This window comes from Etheostoma cragini, chromosome 12 (assembly GCF_013103735.1).
Source record: "Etheostoma cragini isolate CJK2018 chromosome 12, CSU_Ecrag_1.0, whole genome shotgun sequence".
In the NCBI taxonomy this organism is placed as follows: Eukaryota; Metazoa; Chordata; class Actinopteri; order Perciformes; family Percidae; genus Etheostoma; species Etheostoma cragini.
In genome coordinates, this window is record NC_048418.1 from 21,527,654 (window position 1) to 21,553,421 (window position 25,768).

The window sequence follows — 25,768 nt, forward strand, 5'->3', positions numbered from 1 at the left end:
AGCCACTCTTTTGTTGCTTTGGCGGTGTGCTTAGGGTCGTTGTCGTGCTGAAACACCCATCCTCGACCCATCTTCAGCGCTCTCACTGAGGGAAGGAGATGTTGGTCCAGAATTCCACAATACATGGCACCGTCCATCCTCCCCTCAATACGATGGAGTTGTCCCGTCCCCTTGGCTGAAAAGCACCCCCAAAGCATGATGTTGCCACCACCATGCTTGACGGTGGCGATGGTGTTCTTTGGGTTGTACTCGGTGTTCTTTGCCCTCCAAACACGACGAGTTGAGTTGAGGCCAAAAAGTTCAATTTTGGTCTCATCTGACCACATCACCTTCTTCCAGGCCTCTTCTGAGTCACCCAGGTGGTGAATGGCAAACTTCCTGCGGGCATGTACATGTTTCTTCTTGAGCAGGGGGACCTTGCGTGCGCTGCAGGATTTCAATCCATGACGGCGTAGTGTGTTACCAACCGTTTGTTTTGTAACTGTGGTCCCAGCTGCCTTCAGTTGATTCATCAGTTCCCCCCATGTGGTTTTGGGATGATTCCTCACCGTTCGCATGATCAGGGACACCCCACGAGGCAAGATCTTGTGTGGAGGCCCAGACCAAGGGAGGTTTGCGGTGGTGTGGTGCTTCTTCCATTTCCTGATAACTGCACCGACAGTTGATCTTTTCTCTCCAAGTTGCTTTCCAATTCTCTTGTAGCCCATCCCAGCCTTGTGCAGATCTACAATCTTGTCCCTGATGGCCGTAGAAAGCTCTTTGGTCTTGCACATGGTGGTGATGTTGGATGCTGGTTGTTTGGGTGTTGACAGGTGTCTTTTATACAGGTAACGAGGTAAGGCAGGTGTATTTGATGTAGATAATTGGTTGGGATTGGGGCTGTGTCTTAAAGAAAGACTAACTGGCTTGTAGGAGCCAGAATACTTGCGGTTTGGTAGGTCATATACTTGTTTTTCCTCATCAGATGGTTATCAATTTTTATAAATTCATATGATGTGATTTTCTAGAATTTTCTTTGGGATTCTGTCTTTCACTGTTAGAATGTACATATGATTAAAATTATAGATCGTTGCATTCTTTATAAGTGGGCAAACCTGCAAAATCCGTCAAATACTTATTTCCCCCACTGTAAATCAGCACATTCATTGAGGAAAATAAGTATTTGAACACCCTGCTAGTTTCAAGTTCTCCCACTTAGAAATCATGGAGGGGTCTGAAATTGTCATCAATTGACATTGTCATTGTAGATGCATGTCCACTGTTAGAAACATAATGTAAAAATAGAATCCAGAAATTACAATGTATGATTTTTTCAAACTATTTATTTGTATGATACAGCTGCAAATAAGTATTTGAACACCTGCGAAAATCAATGTTAATATTTGGTACAGTAGCCTTTGTTTGCAATTCCAGAGGTCAAATGTTTCCTGTAGTTTTTCACCAGGTTTGCACACACTAAAGAAGGGATTTTGGCCCACTCCTCCAGACAGATCTTCTCTAGATCAGTCTGGTTTCTGGGCTGTTGCTGAGAAACACAGAGTTTGGGCTCCCTCCAAAGATTCTCTATTGGGTTTAGATCTGGAGACTGGCTAGGCCACGCCAGAACCTTGATATGCTTCTTACAGAGCCACTCCTTGATTATCCTGGCTGTGTGCTTTGGGTCATTGTCATGTTGGAAGACCCAGCCTCGACCCATCTTCAATGCTCTAACTGAGGGAAGGAGGTTGTTCCCCAAAATCTCGTAATACATGGCCCCGGTCATCCTCTCCTTAATACAGTGCAGTCGCCCTGTCCCATTTGCAGAAAACCCCCCCCAAAGCATGATGCTACCACCCCCATGCTTCAGGGATGGTGTTCTTGGGATGGTACTCATCATTCTTCTTCCTCCAAACACGGTTAGTGGAATTATGACCAAAAAGTTCTATTTTGGTCTCATCTGACCACATGACTTTCTCCCATGACTCCTCTGGATCATCCAAATGGTCATTGGTGAACTTAAGACGGGCCTTGACATGTGCTGATTTAACCAGGGGAACCTTCCGTGCCATGCATGATTTCAAACCATGACGTCCTAGTGTATTACCAACAGTAACCCTGGAAACGGTGGTCCCAGCTCTTTTCAGGTCATTGACCAGCTCCTCCCGTGTAGTTCTGGGCTGATTACTATCATTTCTTAGGATCACTGAGACCCCACGAGGTTAGATCTTGCATGGAGACCCAGTCCGAGGGAGATTGACAGTCATGTTTAGCTTCTTCCATTTTCTAATGATTGCTCCAACAGTGGACCTTTTTCACCAAGCTGCTTGGCAATTTCCCCGTAGCCCTTTCCAGCCTTGTGGAGGTGTACAATTTTGTCTCTAGTGTCTTTGGACAGCTCTTTGGTCTTGCCATGTTAGTAGTTGGATTCTTACTGATTGTATGGGGTGGACACGTGTCTTTATGCAGCTAACGACCTCAAACAGGTGCATCTAATTTAGGATAATAAATGGAGTGGAGGTTGACATTTTGAGGGCAGACTAAAAGATCTTTGAGGGTCAGAATTCTAGCTGATAGACAGGTGTTTAAATAATTATTTGCAGCTGTACCATGCAAATAAATAGTTAAAAAATCATATGTTGTGATTTCTGGATTTCTTTTTAGATTATGTCTCTCATAGTGGACATGCAGCTACGATGACAATTTCAGACCCCTCCATGATTTCTAAGTGGGAGAACTTGCAAAATGGCAGGGTGTTCAAATACTTATTTTCCTCACTGTAAATGCTATTGTAATTTAAAGTTCTTAATCTAAATTTCCATTTCAATTCAACTGACGCCTATAGCATTTGTAACTATAACAAAGATAAGGAAGGAGGCATACAGTAGTTCCCAAACAGTCTAGACACACTAACTTAAACTAGTACTAACAAAAAACGGCGAAATAACGGGCATGAGAAAAAGCAACAGAGCCCATCCCACCCATCAGGCCGAGAACAGTTTAAACTGACCAGATATGCCATTCTTGGAGCCTTGACTCTTACTAACAATTTTTTTAGCAAGGCTAGAAATGCATTAATCTCTGATTGTTCTGAGCTTCTGCTGCTCTTCAATTCTGTACAACAAAGAAATGTGGAGTAAATTGCACAGAATGTTCTTTTTAACATAGTGTGATGAAGACTAAATCAAAAAGAAAAAAAAAAGATTAGCATAAGATCTTTTCCCATCTATCAGATCTCTTTCTTCATATCATCAAAGCTCCAGCCACAAAACGCAGATTTTGTTTTTGTATTTTCTTTTTTTGTTCCCCGATTGTTAACCCATGAGAAACATTCTTCCTTCCTTAGCAGATCAAAGAGGGCTGAGTCGGACGCCAGGGGCCAGATCAATTATCCCGAGCAGCCATTTCCACTGTCCTGTCCTTCTGAAACCCCAGAAAAATCTGGGCCCTATCAAAGGCTAAGGGGGCCATCAGCCAGCCAAACAAGCCATTTTCCTCCATTTTACTTTACTATTACCTTCCACTGCTCGTTTTCTTTTCCCCAGCTATTATCCCTTTCCCCTATTTCACATTATCCTTTCCATCTCGCTTTCCTTTATTCTCTCAACCATTAATCCAACTTCACACCATTACTTAGCTTCAGCTTGACATCGTATGACCCTTTCGTCCCCTATTAAAACGCTATTGTCTTTTCCTCTTTATTTTGTCCCCCTTCCCTTACTCACAAGAATTTTAACAAAAGTCACCATGTAATAACTTTAGCTGACCGCCACTCCTACAAAGTCCCAAAGCTGTGCTAGAAAATAGAGAAAGTTCCCTGTTTTCTGTACTCTGTAGGATAGGATTTGCTGGCCGGGACGTCTCTGCAGCACCTCAATCCTACAATACCCTGTAGATCTGCCCCTGGCAAGATTTGTTTGAAAAAGGTCTTTCTCCACCCTTACTCCATTCCTTTAAAATAATCAGCAATGATGCAAAGAAATAAAGATTTGTAGTAAAAGTGTAAAAATACTGGTACAATCCTTTAAAATAGGAATATTTTCATTTCAATGACTCTATGAAGAGCTTTTATAAGTACTCACACTGTCTTGTTGGACAGTTGAAGAATGTTCAACAACAAGAAGAACAAATGAAAGCTTATAAGAGCATTTTTATAGTGACACTTGGATATAAAAAATGACACATGAGCCATTAAATATGAATTTACCTTCTTAAAAAAAACAATGAAAAGCCACAACTGTCATTTAGTCTGACCTTTCTGATTAAAAGGCCAATCCACAGTCGGGCATTTACCTGTGGCAATCATTCGGCTCTGATGGACACCCAAACGATTGTGTGATGGCCCTGCCCCAGAATCAGCTGGAACTACAGCATATAACTTCTAAGATAAAATACAATTAGGCCTAGTGCTGAACAATTCATTGAATTTGCAATAAAACTGAGATACTGTATGTTCAAATTAGATTTTCTAATTGCAGAGGCTGCAATTACATCATGGTCACAGGACAGGCAAGAGTAAAACAGTCTGCAGAGGAAGTTGCAGCAAACCGTCCAGTCTTGTGCAAAATATGCCTTGCTAATGTTACTCCCTTACATGGGCAACACCACTAAACAGTACCACCACAAAGCAATGTACAATAGATGATAGATGGATGAACCATCCATTAGTTACACCGCTATAGGCCTAGACTGCTGGGGGACTTCCCATGATGCAATGAGCATCTCTAAAATTGAACTGAAAATAGTTAGGGAGTAAGGAGTGGCAGCGTCCGCCTAACCTGGCCCACCTGCTTCTCGTCATAGTTGTCAGATTTATCTATCATATAATCAATAATGTAATAAAACTAGAGGGAGGCAGGGCATACAGCCCGATCTGGTTGGGGAAAGTTCTAGCCTGACCAGGTTCCTCTCTTTAGCCTGTCTCTCTTAGTTATACTGTAATAGTTTTGGACAGCTGGGGGACTGCCTTCGACACACTGAGCTCCTCTCTCCTCTAGCTTTCTATCTTCCCATTTTGTGTGCATCCATGTCACAGAAATGCTTGTTACTAACCTAGCTCTGGGGAGTTATTCCCCGGAGACCTTATGTTCTTTTTCCCCCAGCATGTTTCCTCGGATCAGGGAGGCTCCAAAATCATGGTTGCAGCTGTCGCCATGGTCCCACTACATGTTCCGTTCTGCGATGACATGTTACATCCTGCTACGCTCTGCGGTGCCCTGCTACGTCCTGCTACGTCCTGCTACGTCCTGCTACGTCCTGCTGTGCCTTGTAATGCCAAACAGTGACCTGCTATGCCACGAACTACTACAAAGACCTACAACAAACTACAATTTTTTGGGGACTGTTATTGCCACCCTTAATTCTAACCCATAAAAGAGTCACCGCCTACCAAGAGCCTGGGTCTGTTAGAGTTTTCGTCTCTACGGGGAGTTTTTCCTTGCCACTGTTGCACTGTTGCTTGCTCTGGAGGAAACTACTAGAACTGTTGGGTCCTTGTAAATTCTGGAGTATGGTCTAGACCTGCTCTATCTGTAAAGTATCTTGAGATAACTCTTGTTATGAATTGATACTATAAATAAAATTGAATTGAAATTGAATTGAATAGTTGCATGGCTAAAAAACCAAAACACCAGGATGTCAACAGTCAAGTAAAACTTTATGGGGCTGACGGCTTTGATAAATACCCAGGATAAGCGGTACAACATGCCCTCCGCACGTATTTTAGCCAAGTCGCCAAAAAAAATGTAAACAGAGAGTCGCAGCGGAGCTGAAAAAATGAGTTGTTTTTGCTGCTAAAACTGACGTGGTCCAGCCGTAGGATCACTCTGGCAGGCACTGCCATACTTGTTGTGCACATTAACATCATTATAGTCTGTCTAGTAAAGTTCCAAGACAGTGTTTAAAATGTGCTTTTCTGCTATCTGCGTTTTAGTAAGTGTGATTTCTTACTAACTTTAATATTCATGTTTACACCAGGCTTATTTGTCAGTGCTTTGTTTTGTCATGGCAATTATTACATGTCATTGTATTACAAGGACGGACATTCAACAAATTAGTTACTGTGATTAAAGTGGTTAATAAATAATGTAATTTATATAAATTAATGCATCACCTAATTTAAATCAATATAATAACAGTAAAGTAGTCCGGCTATCACCAGACCAAAGCCAATGCATCTGAGATGGAGCACTGGTCTGGGGAGTCTGCTCTGTATTTTCTCTGCACAAAAGGCTTGACCCACGACCATAGTTCAAATAACTCTGTACGCAATTGATAGTCCTTCAACCAATCAGAATAACGATCTGGGTTGTTGCGCTTTGGTGGCGTTCAGTGGCCGCTATGTTGAACGTAAACAAGGAGCTGCTTGGTCCCTTCTCTATCGTCATTGTGTTAAACCAGCCAATAGCGCGCCGGGTGGATAAGCCAGTTTGTGATTGGTTCCCACAAAGTTGTGATCTGAAGCAGGCTAATTAAACGTGCAGGTTTCCAGACCGAGCTGCAGGGTGGGCGGGGATTACCCAGTCTAACAGTAAATGACAGTTTATGTTTAATACATCTAATACTGTGTTAGGCATATGTTTTTGTTCAATAATACAGCAGATAAGGACCTTCAAATAGAATCACATTTTAAATTGCAATATTGTGGAAAAAAATAAATAAAATTAGATTATTTTTCAAAATCGTTAATTAGGCCTACATAAATAAATCTTATGTCACCTTTTTTACCGGGCTGCATAGGCTTTTTCAGTGTTACGAAGAAACATGTGACCCATCAGAATGTGTGCTCTGTAGCGCCATCTACCTGCCGAAAATCACTTTGTGACTTTGCGAAAAAATCAAAAGCTGGGCACAGGCATTAATAAAAACTATATCAAATAGCTTTCTTTTCACTGTTAGTCTCATTTGCTGTCATAGGTCAATTATGATCATCACATTAGAATATTACAGTTTCATAAACTTTAAAAAGTTACATACTATATTAACTTTAAAAGAAGAAGAAAGAACAGGTTAAGACGGGAACAACAAAGTATCATGAAGAAAGTTAACTTGGTGGCTGGAGAAAGAGGAAACAATATCGTACGTGCCTTTAAAGCATTCAAACCATTAAAAACATCCAAATTATGAAACAGAGACTCAAGTGTCCTCTTGACACTTTTATGTAAATGAGTTATATTTTCACCCAGGAAGGAATGTACAGAATGTGATCACAGGGTAGACGGCTATGTTCTGCTAAAACAAAAGATAAATCAGACATTCAGACACCCAGAGAAGTAGAAATTATCTGCAGGTCAAACACAGGCATACTGTGAAAGAATCCTGATTGAGAAAGAACCTGAAACACCTTTGCGTAGGGCTGCACGATATGACATTAAAAAAAAAAAAACGACGGACATTGTGTTAATTCATTTTGATGTTCAACTTTTAAATGGTAAAAACGTAAAGAGGCTGTACAATCTATTTCTTAACTTCTAATGAACTTGTTAGTCCTAACTTTGAACCAGCAAGTTGCGTTTTAAGCTCCTCTTTTTTTCTGCTAATGGAGAGACACGTGAAACTATATCGATGAAGACCGGCGGGTTAAATCGCCCGTCCTAGAGTAAAGCAGGCAGACACACAGCAGACTGCAGGTTGAGGCGCTGAAGGCAGGCTCGGAGATGCACGCTGCTGTCCGCTGTGGACTTGTCAGTTCCGCAGGCGGTTTCAGGAGAGTGGCTGCATGTGTCCAACAATGCACATAACATCAACATCGGTACAAGCCTACCGCTGTCGGCGGACACGGAGTGCTGAAAGTGTATCAAAGCCTCCCAGAAGGTTGAACTAAGACTCTGTTTCCTGCTTGTTGGTCAACGGTTAATAATCGGTTAACATAATTCCACTGTGATTTCTTTTGGGAGGGTGGCTGGCTGCCAAAAATCGGCACAGTTGAAAGCTAGCTTTTAGTAAACTAGGCAGGGGCCGGTGTGTGCACTAGTGTTTGTGTGTGCGCGTGTCGGCCCGCCTTCCCATTTGGCGACTGGCGAGCGTTAATATTGGACCCTGCACACTTTTTGTTTTAAAGGAAAAGTTGGCCTATCGACAGAAATTATCGGCATGGAAAAAAAATGTTCATGTCGATACATTTTCAATTAATCTTCCAGTCCTACTTTGGCTTTTTCAGTAGTTGTGAGTCACCAGTCCTGCATCTTTCTGTGTTGGGTGTTTAATATATTCAAGATTTCCACTTTCATTCCTTAATCAGTTTTCAAAAATATCCTTACCAGTTTCTCCTTGAAGACCATCTGTTTGAGCCACTTGAAATCCAGGGGTTTGAAAGCAGATAAAACAAAAAGTGAGTCCTTTTCATATTTCTCAAGCCTCTGGATGGCTCCCTCTGGATAGGTGATCCTCATGGTGGTTTTGGTCCCCACGTCTTTGCTATAACCGTTCACTGGGGCTTCATTCAACCTGCCAGAACAAAAGCAATGGCTCAGGGCGTTGTTATACTTTCAATTCAATTCAATTTTTATTTATAGTATCAATTCATAACAAGAGTTATTTCAAGACACTTTACAGATAGAGTAGGTCTAGACCACACTCCAGAATTTACAATGACCCAACAGTTCTAGTTGTCTCCTCCAGAGCAAGCAACAGTGCGACAGTGGCGAGGAAAAACTTCCTTTTAGGCAGAAACCTCGGACAGACCCAGGCTCTTGGTAGGCGGTGTCTGACGGGCCGGTTGGGGTTAGTGGAAATAACAAAAATACTTTGTTACCCCGCATGCCGGTAAATTTGTAAACATAAAATTATTAGTGTTACAAATTGTTTATGTCAAATTGTTGTGTGCTATGGTGTTATATCCTGTTGAAGAGAGTTCGTTGTGGGATATTACAGTTCGTGCTGTCAGTTAAATAGCATTAACGCAAACCCATTTTAACATGGTCAATTTTTTTTTTTTATTGCAAGATTAACATTCTTTTTGGCCTAGCAAACTTTGTTGTTTTTTCACATGCTGTTGCAACAACTAGTAACGTTAGAAAAACAACACCACCACACCGGATCTAGCCAGACCGGAAACGCACACACACGCACGGCTTGCGAGCCGGAAAAAGAGTAGTAAGGTCACGTTTTGAGTGGATGGCAAGCGCGAGATGCCGAAATGGATGCCAATAAGATTCTGAATGGAAAGTTTACTTTTGAAAAGTTTACCAAATGGCCTCTGTTTACCTGCTGGAGCGCTACTCCTGGCAGTGCACCGATATTACAATATATAAAAAATTCATATAATTTTTTAAATGAATACCCATATTTTATGAACCGGTATACTGCCCAGCCCTAGTTGAAAGCTTGTCTTGTCCGCTTTCGACGTGCATCCCAGTTTGGGGAAAATCCAACTCTAGCGCGTTTCAACTGAACTTAATGAGGCAGGTGTGAAAGCCCCCTTAGTGAACAAGAAAAGCACATGGCACAGAAGTTAAGGAGCTGGGATGTTTTTATTTATACTTCATTAACTACTGAATATGCCCTATAATACAATGTTCTTTTAATTGGGATGTAATAAAGGTCCCAGGACATGATTTTTTTTTAAAAATATTAATATGAGTTTCCCCAGCATGCCTATGGTCCACCAGTGGCTAGAAATGGCGATAAGTGTAAACCCAGCCTTGGTTATCCTTCTCTGCCTTTGAGAAAATGAAAGCTCAGATGAGCCAATCTGGAATCTTGCCCCTTATGACCTCAAAGAATTTGGCCCACCCAGGAGAGAGAGACATCATGGCTTTCAGACAAGCGAAGTGGCAGTTGGTCAAGGCCACACCTCCAACCTTTACCTTCAGATATGATATTAGGGGACCATGAAGGTCTATATAAAAGCATCCAAAAAGCACCATGTCATGGGACCTTTAAATGTCACAAATGGTATTGTTCCCATCCTGCTGTACCAGTTTGCCTTGAACATGATACACAATACTATTTGGAGGGACAAATTGCTCAGAGATTCGTATTTTTATAAATGTTACTATGCCGTCATCTTACCTTACTACGACATCGTAGTCATCTATACGGGAGCCCAGAGACTTGTTAAACAGGATTCCCCCGTTGCCCACAATGATGCATCTTTTACAGCTGAGACTGCGGGGTGGGAGGGACAGTTAGCAACACTAAAAAGTGGTGGATAACTGAAACAGGACTTCCTGTTGATGTGTGCAAGCAGCGATAATTACCTGTCCAGCGCCTTTCCAAGCCCGTAATTCTTCGTGGCAGTTAAAATGCTGTCTATGATTCTCTCTGCAGAGGAAAGAAATATGTATATATATGACCAACGTTGCATTACTTACATGAGCTTACAAAATGTAAATACAGTAGCTTTTAAAAAAATATTAGTTTGTGTAGAATTGGGAGACTGGATACATACAACAAATACCAAAGTCTCTCCCAGCTCGTAATTTGACATTGGAAAATATCATGACTATCACAGGTGGGATGATGTTTGCTTTGGGCTGTCATTTCACATTTTCACTACACCATTACCACGGCCAAGAGAATTCACAATAAAGTCAGTCAGATTCATCTTTAACTTTATTTAGCAAGGGATAATCGACTCACCCACACATTCTACTCATTATTTCAGTTGCTGCCCAAACAGCCCAGATCTACTGATACTGGGATAAGGTTAAAGTCTTGTTATTTATTTGCGCTTGGCCTCTGAGATCAACACTTTTACACAGACACGCCCGGTGAGAAACATAGCTTCTGATTTGACGACATTAGCCCCAATGCATCATGGGATACATCTTGCCCTTTGAAGTCTTCAGCTAAAGGCTAATGACAACAACACCTCCTTCCAGTATGGAAAATGGATAAATAATCACAGAAGACATTCATTATAGGATTGATTAGTTTTAGTTGCGAATGGGATACGATCGTACTGGAGCACTTTTTGGAAAGCAACAATGTTAATAAAGCAGAGGCAATTTTAATAATATAAAAGTACTTGGAACCTTTAAAGAGATTAAGAAACTGCCAAGGATGTCAACATACCACGAAAGATATAGCAATCTAGGTGGTCTAAGACACTTGGAGAGAACACCTCTCTCCGTTTATTCAGTCACAGATAAGGAGTGACCAATCAGCCCTCAGAAATACTGGTGATGGGATGAAAAAAAATAAAAAAAAATAAATAGATTTCTTGAGGAATGAGTCCGGGGGAAACAGACATACAGGGCTCAGGATGGTATGCATGTGTATTTAGACACTCTCATAAAAGCACTGAGAGAGGAATGCTGTTTTCAAACAAGCACTCTCCCGGTTCAGTGGGTGATCAGTGGTCTGCTCGCAGGGTGAGAAACGGGGATGTTTAGCCATAGCACACATTCCTGCCATGTTCTTCGGGGCATTCCGTTATAGTTAGGATTCCAGAATTAGATATTACATGTATTTCTCTCTTCCCCTGGCCATTTTAGGCCTCTAAAACTTGTAATTTATAACCATGATAGTCTAAATGTGCAGATTCCATAATAGTTGTTACTATCTTTGATCTCTGTTACATTTGTAGTGATGCGGAAGCACCAAAGAAGGACTACTTAGGAACTAATGATGGCAGTTCATCTTTTTTTAATTTACATCCAACATGCAGTGTTTTCCCTGGATTTGTGGAAGACTTGGGTGCATGTATTTGGCTTGAGGTTTGGAGGTCTTCCCCAAAGAAAATTAGACGTTTGTCATTAAAAAATAAAAGAAATGCAATTTCACCATTTTGGACCATTATTATCACCGTTTCTGCATACAACAAGCTAGGGCAGTTAATAAATATCACTATAAGAAGCTTAAAGACAAAACTTAATGAAGAAGTCCACTGGGGACCGATTACAATCATTAGATCAAAGAAAGGTCTTTAGTTTTAGTGGTGTGGCCCAAAATTTCTTGGGTGCTGTGCCTAGGTCTTATAACACAGAAAAACAACTACATTTTGTGCGTTGTATGCTAAAAATAAATAAAAGACATTTTCATTGCCATCTACTTATTATAATCACCATATAGCACATAGTCTGCAAAGGGGGGCCCAAAGAAACAGCCAAAGTGAAAGTAAAGGGAGAGTGAGAACAAGAGAGTTTAGACTGGGGGCCTTCAAAGCAGTCTGTAAGACTTATGGCAGCCCTGTGCACCCTGGCTAACGATCCTAATGATTAACTTGCTGAGGAGAGGCAAGCAGAGCAACAGCCCATTGTTTGGATGTGGTGTCGATGTCTGGCGTCAAGCATCACCCCAAGCAGCATAAACACAAGGCAGAGGACCACACCTGCATCCAAGCGGGTGAAAAGTGAAGAATCCCAATGGGCACAACTGTCTTCCAGAGGACAACATGGAAGCTAATTGTTAGTTAGTACCTGGTGTAAACATTTCAGCAAAGTATGTCTTGTGGTAGAGCTGAAGATGAGCGGCTGGAGTTTCAGACATTGGTCCACATGGAACTCTGACTAAAATCTTCACTGCTAGTGAAGAGGAAGGTCGGAAACATCAAATAACAGACGCATTGTTGGGCAAAAGTGTACCCTAAACAATATAAAGGATTAATGCGATGAGAGAGTGGTATTTGTCAGGTCTGTACTTCAGTAGGATTTTGAATCAGCATCAAGTGCCACGGGAAAAAGGAAACAAATATATATATATATATATATATATATATATATATATATATATATATATATATATATATATATATATATATATATATATATATATATATATATCATTCGATTACAGTGAGACTAATTTATCAAGGACATGGATAATTGGACAATCCTGAAACATAGCTGTTAGGACCAAGATGGTTGTAAAAAAAGTGATAAAAGTTACAGTTTAAATACGACATTGTCTCCACACAAAAAAAGCGTTGCTGTGTTGAGACTGAGGTTATATTTCACAAATTGTTTATATGAAGGTACTCATACACTTGTGCACCTGTTCATCTCGCATTAAAAGATAAAGCTGTGAAATACCGCTCACGTAAACAACGTGATCCTGTGACCGAATCAGCGCTTGTGTAAACATCATGCTCTGATTATGAAAATAATTGCGTCAACATAAGTAAATTAACTAAATTCATGTCAATTATCTGTCATAAACTGCTGGGAAATATTGTATGAAGAACTATTTTGGTTAGCTAAATTCCTATGCCAACCAGTTTCAAAGCACTGTAAAAATGTTTGTCAATCTGTCAAACTTCTGTCAATTTGTCAATCTTTGTGAACAAAAAAAATGATAAAATGCCTCCTAACCGTTTATATAAACCTCTGGCTAATGAACAACAGTGTAAACAGCTTAACGTAATTCACTTTGGACTGAAGAGCGGTATCATTTAGAGCATGGGCTTTCAAATAAGTGGAATGTGAGCCTCCCCTTAGAGTAGTTAAGGCCAGACAAGCCCCCCCCCTTCCCTAAAACCCCGTCCGCCTGCACTAACCCACACAAGCCTCTGCAGTACATGCCATCTTTCGTGTGTTCCATGCAATGAGTTTTAATCACAACTTAAAAAATGTAAATCTTTTTTAATATTGTGTTTGAAGACATTTTATGTCTAAAACCTTTTTTAAAGTGCATTCAGTCCAACTTCATGCCGGCCTAATTGAGGCTGCTTTTAAAATCCCTGAACATCAGTAGGCCTATCCACAAGTCAACAAAACATGCTTAACATGTTTAAATGGAAAATTAGATGACACCAACATTTGGCCTAATCATAACTGGCCTGGCAACCCAAAGGCCAAGGCTCCACCCTGAAGATTTTGTGCATTAAACACTTCATTTCCTGCATTCTGGTGAATTTGTAAGCCTTCTACCTTTTTCTGAATCAAAATGCTGGAAGTATCTTTATGTAAAAAGGAAACAGGTTACAATCCAAATATAGAAACATAATAGTAATGCTCTCAGTCATTCTGTATTGCTTTCAACTATTTATTCTGCTTTGGATTGACTTTTCTAAATTATATCTGAGTCAGCACACATGTAGCCTTGGCATCATTTACTGTTCCCTCCTCTTTTGCATCATTTGTTGGGCAAGTAACCTCTGTAAATGTACATATGATAATTACTCACTTCAATTATACATTAATTCATTTTAATTTATTAATAAACCCCTATAAGACTATAAGGTATCAGATGTGTTTGAGCAAGATTTCTGCTCATGTCCGAATCTTTGTGCACATTCAAAATATAACTCACCACATCTGTGTTCTGAGGTTTTGTGAAAAATAAAGTTATAATAGGTCATTACAAGAATAAAGACACTATATTTTAGACAATAAATTATCCACACCATAGCCACGTCACAATATACAGAGCTCGAACGCGACCTGCCGCAGCATGTCCACAGCCGAACGCATCCACAAACCTAAAGCTGCACCGCCTCTTACAGCGAAAGTGGACAATAAGCGGCAAAAATATGCCACGCTCAAAACTTTCGCGGCTGACACAGCATCTGTCAGTAGGAACAATGAGGCCGCGCTTTTGATGCGCAGAGGTAGTTGATGCGGGGCAGCACTGCAAAGAGAAATAAACGCAAGTCGTCCTCCACCTGCAGCCTTGATCTGTATTTGTTTTTAATCAGGGTCAGTGTGGAAAACCCACACTCACAAGTAGGTGGAGGTGAAGGGGTTTAGGACTTTCATTTCCTTAGTGGAGATCTGGGGGAACTCGCTCTTCACAGACAACCAGAAACAAGTGATCGGCATTTCTCCCGCCTCTGTCACACTGTGGCAGAGGTTCAGCCTCGGACCCCGACCAGGTGAAACCTAACGTTACCTCAGGATCATATTTCCTGTGTTTTTTGCTGGGTCCTGTCTCCTCCCTTAATGCTGACTTCTGTTGACTTGGGACAAGGAAACGATGCATTTTAAAGTTAATAAACGCACACACAATTACTTGTAACAATAGCGCTGCATAGTTGTTGTTTTTTCGCGTGTAGCACCTCCCCTGTGGCTCTTCGGCGCTCACCTATTGAAAACGGCCGATTTAGAGAGAACATAATATCAGTCGTTCAGTGGCTGACTGGTATCCTGCAGTGCTGACAAGTACGGTTTTCTTGCTCTGAGACCAAATTAACACAGCTATACAGTACTCTGTTGGGGTTGATGTGTGCCAAAGATACCTCTTGGCAGAATAAAAAGTAAAAATAAACCTGCCGCCCATCCCCGCCACTCCGCGTTCCCAATTCTGAATCCTTTGTGGCGTGCTATTCAAGTTCCACACGTATCATCTCTCCACATGAGTAGCACTAAAAGGGAAACCCCACTGCCATGGCAGTCCGAAGAGAAAACAGAAACCAGGTGTAAGACTCGCACAGGGAGTGCTCTTTTGATAGCGGCTGAGACAGAGTGTGTGTGTGGGTGTGTGTGTGTATGTATGACAGCAGAGAGCTCACCAGAGCACAAAAGGTAACATTGACTGTACCTTCTGCTACTAAGTACTGGAAAATATGATACAGAGCATGTCACTGAAGCCAACTTTAATGTTATCTCTTCAGTTCCCGTGGCATTGTGTATTGGTTTGATATCTGAAGTGCTGGAGTGTGTTAAGGTCAGGGAACAAGTACAAGCACTGTGTGTGGAAACATTAAAGTCGGAGTGTTGGGAGACATACGGGTTCCCGGGTCCCAAGCTAGAGTTCATCACACAAGACAAATGCACATCACTGATAAGGTTGTTACTATGACAAACACAGAGCCTACTCTGCCTACTAGAGCTGGGCGATATGGAGAAAATCAAATATCACAATATTTTTGACAACAGACCTTAATGTTGATACAGCAACAATATTGTAGTGTTGACTATTGGTGCTTTCACAAAATTTCCCTCATTACTGATGATAAATAATCATCAGAAATGTGGATCTGATGACTAAGTGGGTAAAGGCAAATAATAGAACAGTAACAGCAGTATGGTAAGTTCAGAAAATGACATCACTTTACTGTAATGCAGCCTTTAAAACCAAAAAAGACAACACGTATGCCATATTACAATATCCAAAATCATGATGTCTATCTATGTCTAGCATAATATCAGAATAGCGATATACTGTATAATATCAATACATTGCTCTGCTCTAGTGCCTACATTGTCAATAACAGCAATTACTAGAAAATATTCATATATTCTAAGCTATGGGTATGGTACAATACAAGTAAAATAATGGCGTTGTTTTCAGGTTAGAACACTGGCTGGCCCAGAGTTCAAGGCTGAAAACCGGCAATGGGTAACAATGTATTTAATATTCGATATAGCAGGTTAGTAGATGAACAGCATAATATCAATGAACAGCTGTAGCTGCAACTTACTCCAAATAGTGAAGGTCCTGATTCTAAATATTTGATCAGATTAATCACTTGATGTAGCTATTCTATCGTTAACAGGGGAAATCGTGACTTGATGTGGGGATCAGCTACAGTATAGTGTTTCTCTAGAGAAAGTATTAAACTTCAAAATCACAGCTGGACACAGGTGTTATTTTGAAGTTCAATGCACGGTTACAGCACGATGTGTCTTTTCACTTACAGACACCAGCTGCAAAAATCCCATTAACCAGGGAACAGCCCAACCTCATTTCAACCATTACATAATCAATGTGCCTATGGGCTTTTTGCTCACAGAACAGAGTGAGGAGAGATAAGTTACAAAAAATAGCTTAACAAACCTGAACAGTTTGCAGACCAGGCACCAGATCTAAAATGGCTATTGGAACCCATCCCTACCCAGAAGGCAACAAAGCATGGATGACTTGCAGACATCAAAAGATCTGCCGTTGAGCCATTGAGTCTAAAATCTGTAATGCGCATCATGGCATCATTTTGGTGTGCACTGCGATGAATTACCTATCTCACTTCGTCCCAACTCAGGACCAGCCAGGGCAACACACCTGAGGCCGAATATATTCTGCCATAGACATCTTGCAACAATAACAAAAGATGAAAAGTGGCAGAATTCTTCTTACTGTAAGAATTAGGGCTGTGACGACAACTCCTGTTTGTTGTGGGATATATATTGTCCCAAAATTAACTGCGATACACATTGTCATTTTAAGACCATTTTACGCCACGGATTACATAGTGACAATATTGTAGCATAATAAGGCAAGCACACTCTTTCAAAGATTAAATAATGTTTAATTCTTGATATTTTGACATTGGAATTGGAATGCCCAATAAATATAATCTAAATAAATAAAACAAATAAATAATAAATACACCTTTGTTAGAAAGTGATGTAGTGGCAGAGTAAAGAGATGTTTTTTTTAATCTCCTTCAGAATATCGTCTTTTACTTTGTTGTACAAGAGATGGAATGGCAGTTTGGGAGATGTACCTTTTCTTTGGCAATTCATACAGTTTGTCAAAAGATTGCAGCATATTTTTAAATGCTGGTTTTTCAACCATTGCCGCATTTCTTTGGCTATATAACAAGAGACGCAAGCTGTTTATATTTACACTCCCCGGCAAAAGCATCTGAAACAGGTAACTGTCTGGAAGACCACTCTCAACAGGGTGGGATGGTTATGTTTTAGAGAGATAGAGAGATAGATAGAGATTTAGAGATTTTAGGTTAGTTGTGTTGCCTCTTATCGCTGCCACAGGTTTTAGACAAAGTCGACATACCGGCTGGTCCACGTTAACTGGCCCTCTTCTCTCATTTGGCATAAAGCCAAAATGTTCCACACCGGACATTCACGTCTCTTGACCTGTCGCTATCCACTGTGTACGTGTGTGTGTGTGTGTGTGTGGGGGGGGGGGGGGGGGGGGGGGGGGGGGGGGAGTCTCTTGACTAAAATGTTGGGAACATTCATTTGTATTTCAAAATGAATACTCTTTTTCAATTATAAAAATTATCAATTGCAATATTCTGCGTCACCAAAAGCAACCAAACTCATTCCCATATATCCTGCAATAAATCCATATATTGACTATCGCAACAGGCCCAGCAAGGTACTCAAATACTGGCATATTAGTTAATTCATTCAATTCAGCAGCTTGCACTCATTTACACAGGTGGGGGGGATTTAAAGTTCCACTGATGGAGTTTTCTGCATTGACTAAGCATCTTTCACGAAGGAATCGCGGTTTATCTAAGAATCAACTTTCAGCACAGTGTTGGCTTTAACACAAACCTGTCCACACACCAGACTAATTGAACACATTGTTTAAGAAACGTTATGCAGATATCACTAGTGGAATGTAACAGAATGGACGGTTCTTACCTTGCGTTCTGATTCCAAATGGAGGTAAGTATTTGCTGGCTTTTGCAAGAAGTTTGAAGTTCCGATCAAGAAACATGGGTGCTGATTTCTTGAATCTGCAATAAGAAAGGAAAGAAACGGGTGGAGAGAAATTATTTATTTGGCTGTGCATTCCTCCACCACACCTTTTATCATATCCAAAGAGAGACCCTGTGGCTTCCCCTAATCCCTGCTTCACCTGTGCCAGTGGGGTTAATGACCTGGGCAAAAGTTCAAGCTGCAACGTGATAAACAAAAATCACTTGTTCCACTGTCGTTAATCTGACAAGAATCCCTACCTCTCCTGCTAAAGCCACCCAAAACAAGCAGAGGAAGCTAAAAACTAAGCGAATAATAAAGTCTAAGAGGCAGGGAGTGACATAGAAGGCGGCTGCAGTGCATAACCCGTCAACACGACCTCTCCACCCAGGCCTAAATCACAGCGGACCCACAGTTTTGATACACGTCCTGGGACAATCCACTCACGCCCCGATGCTTTTCCTCAAATGATTTTTAAAAACGGGAGCCTAAGACCCTGTTTACACTAATACGCTATACGGCAACAGCGTTTTTGGAGTTTAAAACCGCAAATAAGTGAAACCACCCTCCAGAGCGTGTGTGTGTTTATTGCCGTGTGTTTTATACTGTGCATGTGTGTGTGTGCGACTTGTGCGTCTGGGTGCCGCGTGTGTGCATTGTTCTAAGCATTAACTCCACCTCCTTGTCTGTCCAGACAAAATTGTCAGCTTTTGTTGTTGGCTTCGGGCTACTAGGGAGAGAATTAGAAGGAATGTTGTACGCAGGCACGCAGACTTGCTGGTGTTGTGTGACAGTACTTCACACTATCACCCTTCCGCCTGGTGTGCATGCTACATCGAATTTCACACACTTTTGGGTCACCATACGCATGCAGATTTCTCCCCCAAAACGCTCGTCTAAACACAGAATAAAAAGTGAGAACGCATTGGCACTTTTCCGTCTAAATATAAACTCTATTTTACGCCCTTGACAGAGGACATGTTAAACTGCTCCAGTGTGAAGCAAGTCATCGTGCAAGATTAAAGACAAATTGAGTTTGATATTCAAAAACATGTCTGGGACCGGTGTTTTTAATTGTCCCATGAACTGCTCCTTTTAGCATTCCAGCATTGACTCTTCCTTATCTGGTGTGCCTGTAGGAGTCTTTTTTTTCTTTGATTAATTGCAGCTCTAAAATCAAAAGAAGCCATTTCCTCTTAGTCACGCCTGTGACCCAAAGTGCTGGGCTACGTGCCACTTCTGCAAGTGTGGCTCCAGGATGAATGTGTGTTTTTATGACCTGTTGTCAAGTTTGTGGGGGGAGGGGGGGACAGCCACTTTGGTTGTGTCTTTTTTGGCGTTGACATGTCAAACCTAACACACACGCTAGGCGCCTTGGAGAGATCTATTGAGCTGCTATGTATTATTTTTGTTTATGATAGAAGACAGTTACAGAGATTAGCAGAAACCAGACCACCAGCAACATAACTATTGCATTTTGCTGAGGGGCTGATGGCTGGCTGTCACACACGGGTTTTTTTCTTACTAACCATAAATTAAGGCTCCCACAGCCAACAGGCTACAGTAACTGGAACCAGGAGAGGACACACACGCTCCACCACACTCACTTGTTTCTCAGCAGGAATCTTGGAAAGCTTGTTCCCATAACACTGCCATTGGTTCACAAGAGCTATGTGGAGCTCTGAGCCGCAATGACCAAACATGGCTGACATTATTGGGAGGCCTTCCGGTTAGCCTAAAGCTCTTCCTAGTAACCCAATCAGTCTTTGACACAATCACTATCCTCCAGGTTTAAAACATGACGGCAGGGAGAGGGGGGGGCAGTTATGTATGCCACTCTCTCGTCCTCACATCACTTGACACACACGCGCGCGCACACACACACACACACACACACACACACACACACACACACACACACACACACACACACACACACACACACACACACACACACACACACACACACACACACACACACACACACACACACACACACACACACACACACACAGAGAGAGAGAGAGAGAGAGAGAGAGAGAGAGAGAGAGAGAGACTTCTGTCCAGCCAAGATAAATGGAGATTCCGTAAACCCAGGACTTCTGAGGCCAGAAGGGGCTATAAATAACACAGGACCATTGCAAGTCACTGAGCCCTGACCGACAGTCCGTCACTGACATCCTGACAAAGTGGAGAGACAGGGGGCTGCTTGTTGTTAAATAAAAAGTGAGGGCTCCCAAAACAGCCAACAGGCAGGGAAACATTGTGCTCATTTCCTTTGCTAGGTCCATCTCTCATGGGCAATATTTTCATAACCGTGCCGCTTCAAGTTCACTGCCAACACTTGATTTAGGACTCTAATACAAACAGTTTTGGGTAAAGCGGAGGGGAGTAAAATAAATTGGATTCTGCGGGGCAGGGGGCTCCACAGAAGACAAACATGAAGGAAGAAGGAGCTGATTAGAGGGAGAGCCATGAGAGGACCTCACTGTTAGGGGTTAAGTAGGTTTTCTCTAACTGCTGAACTGAAGGCCACACCTTATTTAAACAAAATGCTAACAAGGTCTTTTAAATTGGTTCGTTTTTGCCTGGTAAACGTTCAACACAAACAAGTTATCAATTGGTTGACCCATTTTAACACAGGACGTAATAAATCACAGGCTGCAAGAATGTGTAGGTTTGACCGCTCACTTACACTCCTGCATACAAACATTTACGTAAACGCATACTGAATGAAAGAAGTGCGGAATTGATTGTGCTCATTGACCTATGTGTGACTGGGTTGAAGGTGGTAGCAATCAGTGGACTCCCGCTGGGTATTCTGTGTTGTGCAGAACTTTGATCCGACACGTGCGGATGATTAGCGGAAGTCGTTAAGCGGGAGGACATTGTTAACACGTAGCATCTCAGATGAGCAGAGGGAAGTTTCACAAAACTGCTTCATCTGTCTTGTTAAGCAGCGCTGCAATTTACAGTGGATAGTGCGGCTGATGGGGATTTAGAGTTGGTTTGTCAATTCATTCAATGTCTACTTTTGACCGGCTGTGTGTGTGTGTATATATATATATATATATATATATATATATATATATATATATATATATATATATATATATATATATATATATATATATATATATAAAAATATATATATAGTTATAATGTATTGGAATTTATTTTTGAAATGCATCCAATGCAATAGATGCATTGGGTCAAACCTTGTTTGTGGAAATGGGTCGGCAAATATGTTACACAACTAGCTCAAGTACTACATTTAAGTGCCACCGGCTATTGTTCAGCAATGCTGTAAATTACCCCTCTATTAGCTTAGCTCGAGAATGCTGCTGGGACAATGCCCTATAGATTGTGGTGAGATGGGCGGCAAATAGAAAAATCAAAAGAGCCACTGACATCAGAACAGGGCTGTGGAGGATTGTGTGCACTGTGTGGGCCGGGTACCACAGAGCTTGTGATGAGTCAGGACAGGAAGCTGGTTTGGTGTCATTCACAGAGAAAGCCTGGGAGGCTCTTGGATGCGATAGGAGAAAGATGGGAGATCTTGCACTCGGCCGACAGAGGTTCTTTTGTGTAACAGGGGGATTACAAGGACACAGTCAGGGTTTTGTAGTGGGGAAGAAGATGATAGAAACATGATTGAAAACTGGGGAAGATTGGAGAAGAATGTGGGGGCTTCTCTGTTTCTGACTCAAAACCCTTACGGCCAAGTTGGCCCCGAGGGGTGACATCATGCGTCTTGGTATGCAAGAGTGACAGTTTTAGCTTTTCTCCCACTGACATCCTCTTTAAAATGATTTTTTTTTGTGAAGCTTGTGGTTGTGTATGCAAAGTTCAAATAAAAAAAACTAAAAAAAAAACTGTGGCAATGCATTGGCTGCATCTCCACAATGTTATGTAAAATTCAAAGAAAGGGCCATCCTTCTCACTTAGGATAGATGACTGTCATCTTGGCTGCTGCGTATCCTGGCTTGCACATTCCTTCGCTGAGGTTGCCATACTTGTATATCAACTCTGGTGGCCTGTACATGAAAAGAACAGAGGGGGCGATTAATCAGACACATTGTGATAACTGCTTATCAATTACACTGACACATTTCTAAGCCTCAAAAAAACTGAGCTTGTCAAACAATCTGCTTGACAGATATGGAGAGAAAAAATGAAGAAGAAACAGGTTGGCTTAGGAAGTGGGAGAGCTCAGCAACAGCTCAGTGGATCACCTATGTGTGGCGAGACAAAGCAGAGGGGCCTTGTTCAAATAATCACACTGGCAGGGCTAAAACTAGAACCTCCCGATTACTAGCATGGTCATTAGTAACCTTATGTATGCCATGAATCTAGCTCAAATAAACACTCACTGTGTGAGGCCTGAAATCAGAGTTGGCAGGAGAAGGGGCTTGACTGGGGCCTGCTTGTACACAATTTGAAGCTCCTATGCTGATATATGATCTTAAATGTTATTTTAGAGAATATTTATTTGAATTCTCTCTCTTTCTCTCTCTCTCTCTCACACTCACTCTTGAGTATTTGTCTCAAATTTTGAGTACTTGTGTCAGTTTTTGGTGCGTTTTTGTAGTAGCTTGTTGTGATGATGGATGCGTACTCTTGCTGCAGAACAGATCTACCTACGGGTTCAAAGAAAGTAACCGGAACCAGATTATAGTTCGGTATGCTAGAATGTTGTCTACTTGCAGCTTGGCCTTAATTGGCCTCAAGATGTAAGTGATTTGGTGGGATTTAAATCTGGCACTTCACCATCAGACTGCCAGTGGGAATAAATTAAAACTAATTACTAGCTTTAAGGGGAATGGCACTATTGTACGCATGTGCTCTCATGGAGAAATTAATGACACCGTAGATATAATAAAAGGAGCTATATTAGATAAACTGAGTCCATGTGAAAACCACCTTAAAGTTTGTGCTGACATTGTGCTTACAGCGTGTGTGCAGAGTGCGGACAGACGTGCCCTGTGAGAGCCGGGGGGTGGTGATGGGAGCATATGATTATTGCCTGCATGGTAATGGGAGGGCCGTAGAAGGGGGCGTTTTCGTGGCAGTTTAGAGCAAGAGTGTCAAACCAATTCAGGGAATTATACACATCTCAACGGACACGCTGACACAATGACAGCTGCGTAATGACTCAATGTAGCATGTTCTTGCCCTGCCAAACCACAGCTGCTCTTGTTAAAAAAAAAAAAAAAAAAAGCGGAAGGGGGGAGGATATCAACTACATCTACATTCTCACACACATCTCTTAATATATTACTCGGGCCACATTTGTCACCAGGTTTTTCTCAGGAAGATGCAATGTGTTTATTTTTAAAAAAAAGAAGAAGAAAAAAAAGTGAGGTTAATTGGGCCAAGGTTTACATTTTCATGTTTCCCCAATTGATCAACCAGAGCCCGCGTGCATATAGATTCAGTGGAAGAAGCTGTAAAACATATCTAAACTAATGAAGTCAAAGTCAAACTGGGAATCCAGCTGTTCTAAATATAACATGTTAGAAAATACCCCACACAGTACATGTTAGAGAATTGCTAAACATGTTATAATGACAGAAATGTTTACTTGAAGAGATATACTCACAGTTTTGTGTCCAGCTGCAGCAGAAAGCCCTGCTTATCATACACTGGAAAAGAAAGACAAGAACAGAAATGGAGTACGGAAGGTACGGCATGTTGGGACTTTATATAGCTGGATTGTTAGTGCTTTTCATCCAATGTACATGATTCCAACTAGCAGCTCATTGGCTGTAGTTGTAAACAACCTGTGCGTCGTACACAAGGAAAACAAAATGATGAATGGGAAAGAAAAATAAAAGCATTAGAATTAAGCATTTGTGACAAACAAGCGAGATTAGGGAGAAGCCAGCCAAAAACAATCTGTTGAGTTTAAAAATTAAGTTAGAAAAGAAGTTAGATCACCTATGGACAACCAAAGGGGCAGCCAATAGGTGCCTGGTGAAGCGTTGAGGTAGAAGACAGAGAAGCACAGAGGTAAATATTTTTGGAGGTCCTTTAAGTATTCATGTCTTATATTCTAGAATACCACATACAGACTAACAAACGGTCAACATTTTCAATTTCTTTCAGCAAAATGCTGGAATTAGATAGACGGAGAACTACGTTTAACATGAGCGTTAGTTGAAAGTAGGAAGAGCGTAATATTACTCCTGTGGTTGCGGACCTTGTCTTCACAGAGAAGCTGGAGGAGAAAGATAAAAGAAACAGACAATGGGGATGCGTGATGGCTGGTTAGGAAAAGATCCAAGCACTGCTTGGGATAATGGGGACGTTGCCAAGGCAGCCAAGCTGAGCGTGCGAGAGAGAGAGAGAGAGAGAGAGAGAGAGAGAGAGAGACAGACAGAGTGTATTCTATTGTGTTGAGAAGCATACAACAGCCTAAAAAGGCCAATTTGAGGCAACAGCTTGGGAGAAATCAAAGCAGCGGGTTCCTACCAGTAGGACTAATGTTACGGTGCATTACTGTACTGTGTAATGCACCACAACTCTTGCAGACTGCTTCTCTTGCCAACAAATGTGTTACCGAGCCATGACGACAGAGGGCAGTGTTGTACCACACTGCAGCTTCACGACTGAGCAGATGTGCAATTTGGTCACAAGTTGCCATGGGTACCAAATTCAGTATTTTATTACTACAGCAATGAATTGAATTAACTTTGAAAACATGTTGCTCTCTCTCTCTGTTGGCCAACTTGGTCAACCGTGTGTGTTACGGACTATTTATTTTGGAAAAATGGCTAACTTCTGAACCCAAATGTGGCTGCTGAAGTATTGCTGGGTTTTAAATGTCATTTTAAATGGCGGAGGGAAAACAAGGATAGGTAGGGGGATTTGATAGGTGGGGCTGCAGATGTACCTGAGCCTACTAGTCGTCCCCCTGGGATGTCCGGTTCCAACTCTGAAACACAAAATGGTCAGTTAGCCCTGTTTGAGCTCAGTCTGGTATGTTAGAATTTGGACTTGGCCAACTGAAAATGTCAGAAATGAGTAAGAGAAGGAAGAAGGAATGGAAGTTAGAATTAAAATTCAGGGATTAAAAACTACTAAATCTTAAAATAAAGGCAGAAAGCCCAATGAGGGGGAAAATTAACTGCAGAAAGGCCCCCTTGTGTTTGTGAGGTTGTCATGGCAGTGGTATATTGAAAGATGCATATGAGAATTGGATCGGGGAAATGAGGACAATCATTTTTGGTGATAAAACAATAGTGTTAGGTAGATGTAAGCGGTAAACATGGAAAGCTTTTATTTTGGTTAGTAGAGATTTATATTCCAGGAAGAAAACCCTAGAAAGCCCAGTGTAAAAGCACCCGCTTGACAATAGTTGACACCGAGGATAAATTGGCCGAGTGCCTCTACCTGGAATTTCTCTCACTTCAGCCCCTTTAGTCAGGACTACAGTTGTTGCTTCTGCCACACTCTCTGAAAACAAAAGGGGGTTAAGACACTGAAAAGAGATCACTGTAGAGCTGTGGAAGCAACTA

At 41.5% G+C, this 25,768-nt stretch overlaps 1 protein-coding gene across 11 annotated transcripts in view; it reads right to left on the reverse strand.

Moving 5' to 3' along the window:
• LOC117954084 (CMP-N-acetylneuraminate-beta-1,4-galactoside alpha-2,3-sialyltransferase-like) overlaps window positions 1–25,768 on the reverse strand; it is a 61,049-nt gene that overhangs the window by 15,754 nt on the left and 19,527 nt on the right. For 4 of the 11 annotated variants that reach the window (XM_034887574.1, XM_034887573.1, XM_034887576.1 and 1 more), the window contains exons 3-10: window positions 25,644–25,706; window positions 25,144–25,185; window positions 23,851–23,893; window positions 22,193–22,285; window positions 18,192–18,286; window positions 10,176–10,239; window positions 9,988–10,083; window positions 8,235–8,421 (exon numbers count right to left, since the gene is read on the reverse strand). In XM_034887574.1, coding sequence (XP_034743465.1) covers window positions 8,235–8,421; window positions 9,988–10,083; window positions 10,176–10,239; window positions 18,192–18,286; window positions 22,193–22,285; window positions 23,851–23,893; window positions 25,144–25,185; window positions 25,644–25,706 — 683 coding nt within the window. The remainder of the gene's footprint in view (window positions 1–8,234; window positions 8,422–9,987; window positions 10,084–10,175; window positions 10,240–18,191; window positions 18,287–22,192; window positions 22,286–23,850; window positions 23,894–25,143; window positions 25,186–25,643; window positions 25,707–25,768) is intronic. The other 7 variants (XM_034887581.1, XM_034887580.1, XM_034887583.1 and 4 more) reach the window with 2 other exon arrangements.